Source organism: Rutilus rutilus (genome assembly GCF_951802725.1).
Source record: "Rutilus rutilus genome assembly, chromosome: 12".
NCBI classification, from domain to species: Eukaryota; Metazoa; Chordata; class Actinopteri; order Cypriniformes; family Leuciscidae; genus Rutilus; species Rutilus rutilus.
The window spans coordinates 31,451,098-31,465,053 of record NC_140217.1 but is presented as its reverse complement, the minus strand read 5'-3'; the positions used below and the strand labels follow the sequence as shown (position 1 = coordinate 31,465,053).

The following is a 13,956-nucleotide window of genomic DNA, read 5'->3' as shown; positions in this document are numbered from 1 at the left end:
ATTAACATCTTCAAACAAGAATTGAATTAGTTTAAATACAGTCTCAATGGCTATTCATTAAAAAAAAAAAAACATAAAAACATCTACATCTCTTTTTACCATGTTTAATAATCTTTCTTAATATGCTTTCACCTTCATTTTTTTCTTCTTTTTCATTTCTTAGGACATATTTAAAACAGGCTAGTTTTATATAATTTCTCTTGTGAACTCTTATGTCATAACTTGTTTATTGTTTAAAAGACTGTTTGTATGTTTCTGTGTCCTTTGTTTGATAAAATTGCAATAATTAATAAATAAATAACACTCTTAAGAAATCTCACAAACTGAAATGTTGACCATAACCTTGTAATGACTTCTGCATGACTGACTGATTGAAAAACACAACTTTAACAGCAATGCACATTAATGCTTCAATTCACAAAATAGGCCTACTCTGTACAAGTGAGGCATAAAAGATCAATTGTATAAGGCCACATTAATTATTTTAATATAACTGCATTATTTTAATACAACTGTATTAATATTGTAACTTTATTACAACAGGGTTGACAAGAGTCATTCTCATAATTATTATTATTATTATTTGCAATATAACCGTAGCATTAAAGGGCTTCTATACTCTTTGTAAAGGGTTCAAAGTGCCCCTTTTAAAGAAAGTCTTTTATTATGACATTATTTTACCGGAAGAATATTCCTTCAACACAGAGGAGCGGCAGTTATGGTTTGTTGTTGGTTGTTGTCAGTACGATAGCACTTATATGACAGATTTTTTAACGAGCTGTAGTAGCTTTAAAGCCTTAAGTGGAACATGTAAACCCTTAAAAGCTACTTTAATAACTTTATTTCTACCAGTTATAGCTCAAGCACCGGCTGCTAGACAGTGCGCTGATTGACTGAAACTCATGTATGCTCCAATAAACCATTGAAGATGCAAACGACAAGACCAAAAGCTGGGAAACTGTTGTCTTCTGCTGTTGAAAAGAACCGGCCACGCAAAACACACATTCGCAAAAACACGTACCGGGTCGGATATAATTGGAACCGAGGTGGTAGACTTAAAGAGCTACGGATAAGGTAGGACTTCGTTCATTTTATAACGCTGTAGTGGCATCCTCTATTCGTTGACAGTTGAAGTGATTATTGCATTGATTGTTTAGGCACCTTGCTCGGAAGTTCCTTCACTTGTGGATTCAGAAGACATTTGGACGAATAACAACATCACAAGCCAGGTATGTGTTTAATTAGTGCACTAAAAAGTCAGTCTTCTTTACTTATTTAATAAAAAAAAATATTTTCTGTTTAGGTCTCATTATTGTAAGGTGGTCTTGAGGAAGACCTTAGGAGCTTGGAGAGATGAGTGGTGGCACGTAAGAAAGGAATGGACCCTAAATATAAGGGCAGATTGCCATTATACGTAAGTTTAGTCTCATATGCTCACAAGGATGTATTTATTTGATCAAAAATACAGTAAAACACAATAATATTGTGAAATGTTTTCTATTTTAATATGTTCTAAAATGTTATTTATTCTTTTGATGGCAAAGCTGAATTTGCATCTGCTTTTTCTCCAGTCTTCAGTGTTGCATGGGCCTTCAGAATTCATTCTATTATGTTGATGTGTTGCTTAAAGGGATAGTACGCCTAAAAATGAAAATTCTGTCATCATTTACTCACCCTCGATTTGTTCCAAACCTGTATGAATTGGACCCCATTGCCATATATAGAATGGAAAAAAATACTATGGAAGTCAATGGGGTTTTCAAGAGAGGCGTCTATTCTTACCTAAGCTTAAGCTACACCATACATACATATGTCCTACATCGGGTCAGAGGTCAGCCTTCCGCCTGAACTCGACTCTCATGAACGTGCGTACCGCCATTGCCTGAAGCCAATGATTATAGTTTTTTTTTAAGGTTTAAATATAGATATTTTTCTTACAAAAACTTACTTTCAGATGGCATTTATTAACCCAATGGAGTCGTATGGATTACTTTTTATGATGGATGGATGCGCTTTTTGGAGCTTCAAAAACGTGGGCACTATTCAATGCCATTACGGGTATGTGGCGGGTGGTGTGGCGCAATGGATAAGACACATGCCTTTGGTGTGAGAGACCCGGGTTCGAATCCACTGTGAGACACCAATGTGTCCCTGAGCAAGACACTTAACCCCTAGTTGCTCCAGAGGCGTGCGACCTCTGACATATATAGCAATTGTAAGTCGCTTTGGATAAAAGCGTCAGCTAAATGAATAAATGTAAATGTAAATGTAAATTACAAAGCTGGGAAAAGCCAGGATATTATTTAACATCAATTTTAAATGGTATAATTTTCATTTTTGGTTTCACTATTCCTTTAATATTTTGTGGAAACTGCGAAAAAAAAAAGAAAAAAAAAGCAGGACTCTGATCTTTTTTTAAATTGTTAATGTCTTTTCTTTCATTTTTTTATTATTTTAATGCATTTTTGCTGAATAAAAGTATTAATTTCTTTCTCTTTTGAACGGTAGTGTGTACCCCATCCCATACTGCAATGGGGTGTTTTGTTTTGTCTTCATTGTTTGTTCTGTAGTCAGGGAGGAAAACACTTTGCTTAAGGGCTAGGACTTCAATGATCACCACCTGTAATATTTGTCTTTTTTCTTTTTTGCCTATTGTAGGTATATGCTGTACAGCAAAACATTTCAAGCCTGGCAGGATTATGTTGTTGTCCAGAGAGAAGAAAAGAAGAAACTGCAACTTGCAATCAGATTTGGTAAATAGACGGCTAATCTATTAATATTTGAGTTGAACAAACGTAGCTGTAACTGAATAGGCCTATTTGTACTGCAGAGACGGAGCACAAACTGCGGTGTGTGTGGAATGGCTGGGAGCTGTACCTGGACATGTGTCGCATGAAACACAGGATGCAAGAAGCAGCAGTACAGCGCGAGAGACTCGCTGTGCTGAAGTGAGCATTGCTCTCATCATGTGGTGTTAGACCAACAATGCAGAGCCACATATGTAAAGTGAAGCAGACCGATACATAATATACAGTGTTACAATCCTGGTGAAGGGTTGGAGTGACAGAACATAAACTTGAAAAGTTTGGGGTTGGTAAGATTTTTAGTGTTTATGCTTTAGTCTCTTGTGCTGCATTTATTTGATTAAAAATACAGTAAAGACTAATATTGTGGAAAAGTATTACAATTTAAAAATAACTTTTCTATTTGAATACATTTCAAAATATAATTTATTCCTGTGATGGCAGAACCCACGACTCCAGTCTTTAGTGTCACATGATCCTTCAGAAATCATTCTAAAATGCTGATTTTACGCTAAAAAAAAATGTATTATTATTATTATTATTATTAATGTTGTTAACAGTTGTGCTGCTTAATATTTGTGCATTTTTTTCAAGATTTTTTATGATGAATAGAAAGTTCGAAAGAACAGCATTTATTTGGAATAGAAGTCTCGTGAAATTCTAGATGTATTATTTACTCACTTTTGATTAATTGAATGCATTCTTGCTGAGTAAAAGTATCAGTTTCTTCAAATAAAATCGAAATTTTGAAAAATTGTTTATATAATAAGATATAAAGATGCATGTGTAACAGTTAAGTAATGCTTATGTTTAGTGGCTTGTAAGTAAAATATTTTTGTGCATGTGTTGGTTATTAAAGGTGGGTTTGGACTGTGTGGAACATGGCACTACAGCACAGGGATGTGGCGTACCATCAGGAAGATCTTGCCTTGCGACACTGGGCTCACACTGCACAAAGCAGAGTGAGTATGAGCGTGTGTGAATATAAATGTCTAGTTTGCGTGATCTCTAAAATGGCTGTTCTTCACAGGCATGGCTGCACTGGAGAGGCAGGATGAAACATGCCTGTGTTCTGAAAGAGAAGGAGTCCAAAGCTCATCGTCACTATTGTCTTCAGCTGTCGAGACATACACTTCATGGATGGATCAGACACACAGAGAACAGACAGGCTAAGAACAAGACAACAGGTGGCATTCATTTTTAATATTTATTATATGCACTACTGTTCAAAATATTGGGGTCGGAACGATTATTTTAAATGAAATTAATGCTTTTATTCAGCAATGACTATAATTTATCAAAAGTGAGAATATAGACATTAACAGTGTTACAAAAGATTTTTATTTCAAATAAATACTGCTCTTTTAAACTTTCTATTCATCAAAGATTTTTGAAAAAGGAATGCATCACAGTTTCCACAAACCTATTAAATATCACAACTGTTTTCAGCATTGATGATAATAATAAGAAATGTTACTTGAGCACTAAATCAGCATATTAGAATGATTTCTGAAGGATCATGTGACACTGAAGACTGGATTAATGATGCTGAAAATTCAGCTTTGCCATCACCGGAATAAATCACATTTTAAAATATATTAAAATAGAAATATTGTAATAATATTTCACAATATTACTATTTTTACTGTATTTTTGATCAAATAAATGCAGGCTTGAGAATTCTTTCAAAAAATTTCAAATGTTTTTACAAACCCCAAACCTTTTATTATTATTTTTTTGTTGTTGCTATAACTTTTTATATATCATTTTATGCATTAGTTTATCTTGAATCAAATTGAATTTGTCTTCTGTGTTGCAGCTGTTGCTCAGGATGTATGGCGTGTCTCTGTGCTGGAGAAGTTTTGGTGTCAGTGGTATAATGTGATGCAATCCAGGCAGGCTGAGAAAGACAGAGGACAGAGAGCAGACCAACTGGCCCAGCACGGCTCCCAACAGCTGGCGTTCTCCAACTGGAGACACTGTATCTTTGCTTGCACCATTAAACAGACAATTTGCATTTACTTTTATTCTCCTAGAAGAAATGAAATATGTCAATGAAAGCATGATGGCACGTCGTAGTGCAGTTGTTTTCCTGATCTGTTTGTAGATGTCAGTATGTGCTCACAGAAGGCTAAAAGGGAAAAGGCTGCCATGCATCACAGACATCTCTATCTTCTGGTTAGTGGTGTACTTGTTCTTAGAGGTTTTAACATGTTTTTATTTATTTTTATGTGTGTTATGTAGCTTTCTTTTTTTAATTCTTGTTTATTTATGATGGTCTTGTATTTCTTCACAGCGGTTGGGTTTAAAAGGCCTTACTCTAAACGTCACTCACAGTAAAACTCATCGTCTCAACAAGAATCTTAGTGTCCAGCATCATCATCACATTGTAAGAACAACACAAATAGAGAACATATACACAACACATGACAGAACTGTCCTTAAATGTAATATATTTGTGGAAATATTTTTTTTTTCTTTAAATAAAAGACTTTATTGTACCATGAAAACTAAATTTCCGTACTAAAAACAGGCCGTGATAACAGCAATTATTAACACATGGTCTACCAGTCATCTATCGGTAATGATTATGAGTGTTACGTCATGCAGTTGTGCCGAGTTTAATTGTCAGAAATGGATACTGATGTTTTGCAGTTGCTGGAAAGCTGTTGGAAAGTCTGGCAGTTGCGCTTGGATCAGGCTGAGGACAGAAGTCTGCAACCCCAGATGAGTGTTGCACAAACTCATCACAAGTTAGTCACATAAATGAGTTAAATTTTTTCACAGTTCTGCTTGTGCTTTTTAATTTGAAGCATGCTATATACTCAGCAAAAAAAGAAAGAAAGATCCTCCCACTTTCAACTGCTTTTTTCCCAGCTAATTTCTCATGTGTAAACATTTGTATGAACATAAAAAGATTTAACAACTGAGACATAAACGGAACAAATTTCACAGACATTTGACAAACAGGAATGGAATTACGAGTCCCTGAACAAAGCGAGGGTGAATATCAAAAGTAGCAGTCAGTATGTGGATTTTACAAAAATTATCTTTAAAACACAGTATCCTATAAAAGGGATGTTTCTTTATTTGCTGAGTTTATATATTTTAGGTCATTAATAAACATGAGTTTGTCTGTGAGGCTTTTAAACGGTTGATATTAATCAATAGGTTCTCTGTGCTGAGATTTTGCCTTGATCGGTGGAGAAAACGTCTTAAAGAGCACATACAAATGCAGGTAGCCACCACACTTTCTGACACTCTCATTATCTTAGGTCATAGGTCTTATCATAGGCCACTGCAATTATTAATGGACTGTGCTTTTTTCATTGTTCCATGGACTGTACCATTTTTGCCTTAAAAATGCTTCTAATATTTTATCACACAATCTGTATATGTACAAATGTATAGGAGTTGGAACTACGTGCGGATGCCTGCTTTGCCCGTCGTATCTTCCCACGATGTGTAAACACTTGGATGGAGTTCACAGCGCAACACACAGAGAAACGAGAGCGGAAAGAAAGAGCTGAACAACATGACAGGTGGGTTTCTGTAGCTAAGTAGTGTATGCATTTTTTTTTGTGGTGTGTAACGTTATAATAAGGTTAAAGGTGTTAAGATTATTTTCAGGTTAGGTAAAGTAAGTTGAGTCTGGCCTAAATTATAAGCTTTTTAAATTACTAACAATTTGGTCAGAAGACTTCTCTGTGGTATGTTCTTATTTAAAGTCTTAACACTATAAATCAAAGCCTTGGTAGGCAGTTTTTTGTAATCAATTAAATTTCAGTCAGCTGTGGGCTTCTTGTCTTCCGCTTGGGGTTTGTTGTCCTCAGCTCTGGGCTTCTAGGTGTCGGGGATGACATATCAGTATTCAAAGAGGCAATCACTCCTGTTGTTTGCCGCCGAGGTTAGGTTCTAATCTTCTTGATTAGTGTAAATTGTAACTTTCCCAAAATTTCCAAGATCCTTCTCAAGGCCTCTCAGGTGCAAGCTGTCTGCCCTTTCAGGTCCTTGAACTCCAGTTATCTTAACCGAGATGGCCGATTTCCTTTTAAGGTTCTAGGAGTAGAACCACAGTCTTTTGTGTCTTTGAGCACACACACATACGCTCACATACTTCTGCTCCTCCTTTTCATGGGTAGGCACACACATACATAACTAACAATTACTATACATCTCTGCCAAAACAGTATAAGGCATTTCTTAGGAACAAAAATAAATAACAAAGTTGTAAGCAATGCATTAAATTCAATACATTTGGCTAAATGTGTGTAACAAAAAGGCATCTACAGTAAACAAGGAGGCAGTGTAATTGCATTTCCTTGATATTATACAACAATGTAGATATCCATGTCTGTGTTGTATTGTACTGAAAAATTTACATGTTTTTGTCCTCGATATAGGCAACAGACTTGCAGTTGGGCGTTTTATACATGGTGGAGAAGTTTGGAGGTACGAGGAGATCAGAGACTTGCTGAAAGAACGGTATGCTGACAACCATGAATATACATTGGCATTAAAAGTTTTGAGTCAGCAAGATTTTCGTTTCTTTTACCAAGTAATCAGTATATTTCTTGTAGGCTGTGTTGCATGCCGAGCATGTGTGTTGTGCCCGTGCCTGGTCTAAGTGGTCCTGCAGTGCTGTACAGTGTAGAGAGGAGAGATTCAAACGAGCAGCAGCTGACTCCCTTTACAAACGCACTCTTCTACGGAAGGCCCTGAACCAATGGAGAAACCTCGTTGCCAACATACAAACCAGGTGTGAATCAGATAATGTAGCTGAATAAACTGAATGAAGTATTTTGATTTTGAAGTTTCAGCTTTGTTGTGTTTTGTTGATCAGTCAGAGACGTTTGGAGCAGGCACAGGGTCATGATGGACAGCGGTGTCTGAGAAGAACCATGGCAGACTGGCATCAGGTACGAGTTGCACAACTGGCTCTATTCACTAAGGGAAACAGCTGACAATGTTTTTTTAATCATCATATGATGCAGATGTTGTTGTTGTTATTGGTTTGAAATATTATATCTAAAGTAAATATGAGCTTGTTTAACAGTATGTAGATCACAAAAGACAGAAAAGAGCGAAACTTGCACAAATGGAGAAACACCACCACAGCAAATTGCTCAAACATGCTCTAGAAGCTTGGAAGGTATGAATATCATGTTTGTTTTGACACAGTATACAGTATATCTACAAATATTGCTGTAATATACTAGTGTATTATTATTTTTATTATTTTTTTTACTGTATATACAAAGCTTGCAGCTCTGAAGATGATAAACTCGTTGTTTTTACATGCATGCGTGTAGTCGTACCATTTGCAGACTCAGTCGATTAACAAAAATGTGGAGTGCCGTTACCAGGAGCATCAGCAACATCTGGTCAGGTATTATGATATATTTACTAAAATTGTTGTATTGTTTATTTAAAGAAATGTAATCTAATCTATCTTTTTTATTATTTGTTTCTGCAGGAAAATGTTCTGTTTATGGAGAATAAACGTGACACGGCTGATGGAAGAGAGACAAAAGGAAAACAGAGCAAAATGTTTTTCTCAAAAGCACATTCTATCTCAGGTGCTTATAACATCAAAATTAGTTATATACTGAAGTACAAAATTAACACCTATTATTTATCAGTGCAATTTTGTCATTTTACAACATATTTTACAATTTATATGTCTAAAAGGTGTTTCTGGCATGGCGACAGAGAACGGTATCTGCTCATCGTCAACGTCATCAACAGGAGGAAGCCCTGAAACAAGCTCAAATACACCTGGAGAAATGTACTTTGGTTATATAAATACCACTGTTAGTAGTCTGTGCAGTGATGAAATTATTCAGTGCTGTTTTTGTTCTGTTAGTACGCATGCAAGTGGCTTTGAGAAGATGGAGAGAGCGAAGCGTGGAGGTAAAAGATGAGAGACTGGCGAATGACAGAGCCAACAGACACTACAGCAGAACGCTGGGAAAAAGAACCCTCAACACATGGACCAGCAATATTCACCATCACAAAACATATCAGGTGCCAGTTCAAGTAGTCCCATTCTTAATTATTTTTAATATATATATATATATATATATATATATATATATATATATATATATATATATATATATATATATGTATGTATATATGTATGTATATATATATATATATGTGTGTGTGTGTGTGTGTGTGTATGTATATGTGTGTAGATGTACGTGTATATATATGTGTATATATGTATATATATGTGTATATATGTATATATATGTGTATATATGTATGTATATATAAACACAAATGTATGCTTTTTAGGTAATGAAGAAAAGAAGCTTTGAGCTTCACAGGTTGAGGATTTATCAGCGCTTTTTTATCTGCTGGAGAACACAAGTGAGTTTTGATTTAGCAAAGTGTTCAATCATATTCGAAGGCTATTTCACTCAGATATACATTACAATAGGGAAGAAAAGATGATCACAACATCCATTTCATGTCCACTCGGTACAGTCTTTTGTTTAAATATAGATGTTGTTGTGGTGTTAAAGCTTATAACTTCACCTGCTGTACAGTAGTTCAAGCTGCTGACATTGCATCATTTTCTTTTTTGAGCTGAAGCTACTAATGATTGATTGTTACTGTCTCTTTGAAGATTTTATATTGTATTTTTGTCTGATTTTGAATGATTATGACACACAGCTGCAGAGCAGAAGAAGAGAGGCGGAGCAAACTGAGACTGCCCTTTGGCATTGGTCCCTCAACCTACAGGCCAAAGTAATGCCAGATCTTGCACTGTTTATCATTGACAATTCAAGTTTCCTGCACCTGCATAGTGTCATACAGTTTGGTCTATATGCTTTAGGTGTTTTGCGTGTGGCGGCTGTGGATCGCAGAACGTCAGAGAAAACAGAAGCGTTTGACTGAGGCAGCTCAGTTTTACAGAGATGAACTGTTGAGAGAGGGTGTCACGCACATCCTCACGCACACAGCGCACATGAGTGCTTTCTCAACTAATATTGCCCAGCACAGCTATGAACAGGTGCTGTTTCCATAGTGTATATTTGTGCATTTCATTCTACAGTCTGTAAAGTATATGTGTGTGTATTTTGTTTACATTAATATAAGTAATCCTCATCAAATACAGAGCTGTCGTCAGCTTCAGGACGTGGTAAGGCGGTGTGCCGTTCGATGGAAGCAGCGGGCACTGTGCAAGCCTGTCAAGGGTAAAACAGTGCCGTCCAAAGTCAGCCACCCCAAGAAATGTGTGTCTTTTTTTCTGCCAGAAGACCACACCCCCATTCCTACCGCCTCTCCAATCAGGAGCCAAGCAGCAGAACAGAAAGATTCCATCATCAATCACCTGTGAGTCAATGTCATTCTTATTGCAAATGTTAATCCTAAGCTTATTTTTTGTTAGTTGTTAAAGTAGCTAGTAGAATTGGGTTTTTTTTGGGGGGGCGAGGTTGTTCATTTTTATGTATAATATAGTATATATTAGTCAGAACCAGTATTATTTTAGTATCTATCAGATTATAGTTTTTATTAATATTTTGAATTATTTTTTATTTTTTCATTTTAGTTAGAATTTTAGTATTTTTGTTGTATTAAAATGTCTGTATAGTTGTATTAATTTTTTTGATTTAAAACAACAAAAAACTTTTTTTATGCTTTTAGTTTAATTTAACTACAATAACCCTTGTCAGAACCGTCAATGGAAAAACATGCATGCATAGTGTAATTATGGTAACTACAGGAACTATAACTAATAGGTATCATAGGAAAAGAATAATTAGTTTATGACACAACATCTTATTTCTAATTTATCTTCTTTTATTCAAATTTTATTCTGATTTTGAAACTTATTCTGATGGACATGTCTCGAGTAAATCTGATCCTCCTGTTTTGTCAGCAGTTGGTCGGTTCGAGCATCTAGATTGCAACCAAGAAGACCAGATGACCTGCTGCAGTCTCCAGCCAAACCTCTGCCACATGACTTCAAGATCAGCAGGTGTAGTACTCGCACAAACGTTGTGACATAATCAAACAATTCTTTTGTTCACATACTAATGAGCATCTACCTTTCTCCATGGTGCTTCAGTAGTCAGAGGGTGTCTGTACGAGAGACTGCATTGTCCTCCAGCAGTCCTGCCTTTCCTTCTCCATTACCCTTTGTCCATTTGACCCAAAACCCACTGGAGTCACCTGCAGTGGTACCACAACCTAGGATCCTCCCAGTCAAACCTGGTCCTCCAGGATATTTTGCTGCTACCGGCCAGGACATACTTCTTCCTCCATCTTCATTTACTGTCTCAGTATCACATGGCAAGGTAATCATGATGTTGTAAGAACACTTGTTTTTTCTTAGGCTAGGACAAAAATAGGTTTTGTATCTTTTTCCCCCCGCCAGTTTTTATTTACTCCGTTACTTATTCTTGTTTTTGTTTCGTCATCTTGCCTCCTAATAGAAAAATTGTAATTTGGCTTAATTGTGAATTTCCAATTTTTTCTGTTTTACAGCAAAAAAGCTTAAGGAATCAGGAGCCCCTACTGCATTCTACTCATTTCACTTCCCACCTTCTCCCAAAACAAGGTAAAAAAACATAATCTTTCATAATATGAAGTAGTGCTGCACAATTAATCATTAAAAGACCGCAACCTCGATTCAAACACCCGCACAATCTTACTCCTAAATGACAACAATTCGACTTTTAAACCTTTGACAAGTACGATCAAAGCGAGCATTCAAATCTCAATTGGCACTGCTGCTGAGCCTGAGGAAGCAGATGTTATGAAACCGCTTCACAAACATTCTTTTCAACCACACAGTGTTATTTTATTTTTTTTCTGTTACAATAATTCAAATTAAGATTAAAGTTGGAAATTTGGAATTTTGAAAGTAATTTGACACTATAAAAAAAGATTGTATCAATTACATTGTTACAGCAGTAGGTGGCGACAAGTGACTGTTAAAAATGGGTTTGTCATTGAATCAAGAGATTCATTAAAAAAACGCAGATTCATCCAGTAATGAAACAAGTGAAGTTTGTGTGATTTGAGTCATTGAATCATTCATTCAAACTAATAAAAAAAAAAAGAGTTCATTTATTTATATATACCAAGTGAGTTTTGCTTGTTTATGTTTTCATTTACGTGACACATTAACACTTGTCATTTTGTCCGGGCTGTAGGTATGCATGAAAGATTACCTGAGCAGGAAGAGGAGAATGAGGAAGATGAGGCTGTGGATGTGGAGCAAACTGAAAAACTCACCAAAGATCTACTAGATATTAGACTGGAAATGCAACGATACCAGCAAGACAGAAAACAGTTACAGTATGTTAGTCTGGCTTTCAATAGGAAGAATATACAGTGTTTAGAATTATTATTCTAATTATTAAAGTTGTTATAATTAATTATTTGTTAGAATTATAAATACATACACACACACATGCATATATTATTGTAGATTTGCATACTATTTTTGTACATTTTTTTGTTTGTTTTTCTGATGTGATCCTGCTGTAAAAGTCACAAATCTCCTAAAATTGAAACCACTACTTTGGAAATGCATTTTATAAAAAAAAGTTAATTGAGCCTCCAGCTGTAGTTTGACTGAATCAACATATTAAAGTGGGTTATTTATTCTAGCACACACAAACTTGGCTTTTGGAATGAATAGTTGTTTCTGCTATGTTTGAGAGACTGAGGTGAAAATGTTTGGCTTCATGTTAAATTAGGGAAAGGAATGTTTTGCTTTTCTATTTTGTGTTCGAACTAAATGGGTATAACAGATATCATCACTTTCATATAAAAACATTGCATCTAATGAGATGTTTTCACTAATATAGTGAAATCAGCCTGCGTTTGTGTGTGTTTAGGACATGGCGTAAGCTCCAAAAGATCTTGAGTAACTGGCTCGCAACAACAGGCATTGAGGGAGAAACTGAGGAAAGAGAAAGCGTCTTAAAGGAGTTAAGTGAGGTATCCATATATCTTTCTTTCTTTCTCGCACACACTCGTAAACAAATTCTCATCTTTAAATATGTACAGTAAAGGATTAACAAATAAGTCAAGGCAACACTCTTGGTTCCTCAGACTGCACTATTGCACAGAGGACACTGGTGGTTTACATTTAACACGCATATTTTTGGAGAATTTACGTAAACATAAATCAAAATTCTCAAAACCAGCTGTCAGGAGTGTCACTAGATAAATGTTACAGATTGCATAAACCCTTGCTTTTATGTATGATGTGCAATACTGGAAAGTTATAATATGGAAAATATTAAGATCTGATATTAGTGATTTAATAATAAATGTAACATTTATTATCGTTATGCTTGTCATTACACCCCTAGGTCTAATGGATTTTGAGCATGGTGGTCTATATAAAATATCTTTATAAATATTCTAGTTTTTTTAGAGACCGCAGATATTTGTTAATCTCTGGTTTTGATTATTTTAATTTTCAAAGTAATTTTTTAATATTATGTTTCTTTGCAGCTTGAGAGTCGCATTTCTTCTCTATCTTTGAGATTAAACAAGCAGAAACCCACCATGATGTGCCATGCTGCCAGAGTTAACACCATCCAGAGCCAATTACTACCGCCCATGGTTAATACAAAAACACCTACCAAGTTTGGAATATAGACTAAGGCTATATTGTGCAACCTGTTATCCCAGTAATAATTCTAAACAATATTGTATTTTTGTAGTCCTTGAGTCACTTTAAAACCTGTTTTTTATTTCAGTATTTATTTATTAAAATACAGTTGTAAATACTTTTTAATAAAGCATTAAATCACATATTTTGATGTTTTGAAATTGCTTATTTAACTTGAGATCCTATGGATTACCTGAATTAAAATGATGTTGGCCTTTTGTGACATTGGAATGCTCCCAGCTAACAAGGAACGCTTCAAAAAATACATTTTGAACGTTTAGAGAACAGTAGAACGTTCAGAAATAACGTTTTGCTAACTTAATAAAGTTAGCAAAACGTTCTTGGAACAAACTTTTGTTAGTTTGGTTGGATTCTATCTTGGAATCTTCATTTGGGCGTAAGCTACACCTGGACTCCGTTGCTGCTTCAATGTAAGCCCAGTAGCATTTAATACCATTAATAGCATTTAACACAATGCCAAACAAAATGCGCTCTCTGGAAATG

The 13,956-nt window shown here is 35.4% G+C and overlaps 1 protein-coding gene across 6 annotated transcripts; it reads left to right on the top strand.

The window, feature by feature from the left end:
• The first annotated feature begins 686 nt into the window (after nucleotides 1-686).
• sfi1 (SFI1 centrin binding protein) lies at nucleotides 687-13,595 on the top strand. Of its 6 annotated transcripts, none has more exons than XM_084425949.1 (32): nucleotides 695-721; nucleotides 853-1,074; nucleotides 1,158-1,229; nucleotides 1,304-1,414; nucleotides 2,659-2,753; nucleotides 2,831-2,948; nucleotides 3,664-3,766; nucleotides 3,835-3,991; nucleotides 4,624-4,785; nucleotides 4,912-4,982; nucleotides 5,101-5,193; nucleotides 5,460-5,557; nucleotides 5,976-6,042; nucleotides 6,216-6,346; nucleotides 7,208-7,289; nucleotides 7,385-7,563; nucleotides 7,648-7,723; nucleotides 7,861-7,956; nucleotides 8,117-8,193; nucleotides 8,281-8,383; nucleotides 8,496-8,592; nucleotides 8,671-8,831; nucleotides 9,108-9,182; nucleotides 9,489-9,563; nucleotides 9,652-9,828; nucleotides 9,934-10,151; nucleotides 10,699-10,797; nucleotides 10,888-11,116; nucleotides 11,307-11,379; nucleotides 11,978-12,122; nucleotides 12,668-12,770; nucleotides 13,293-13,595. In XM_084425949.1, exons 2-32 carry the CDS (start codon nucleotides 929-931, stop codon nucleotides 13,437-13,439), a joined length of 3,636 nt encoding a protein of 1,211 aa, XP_084282075.1. In that variant the 5' UTR covers nucleotides 695-721; nucleotides 853-928; the 3' UTR covers nucleotides 13,440-13,595. The 6 variants fall into 6 exon arrangements, with proteins under 6 accessions (XP_084282079.1, XP_084282077.1, XP_084282074.1 ...); XM_084425950.1 differs by lacking the exon at nucleotides 695-721 and adding an exon at nucleotides 723-738; XM_084425953.1 differs by having other exon boundaries at nucleotides 687-1,074; nucleotides 10,702-10,797; nucleotides 12,668-12,760.
• Nucleotides 13,596-13,956: the final 361 nt, after the last annotated feature.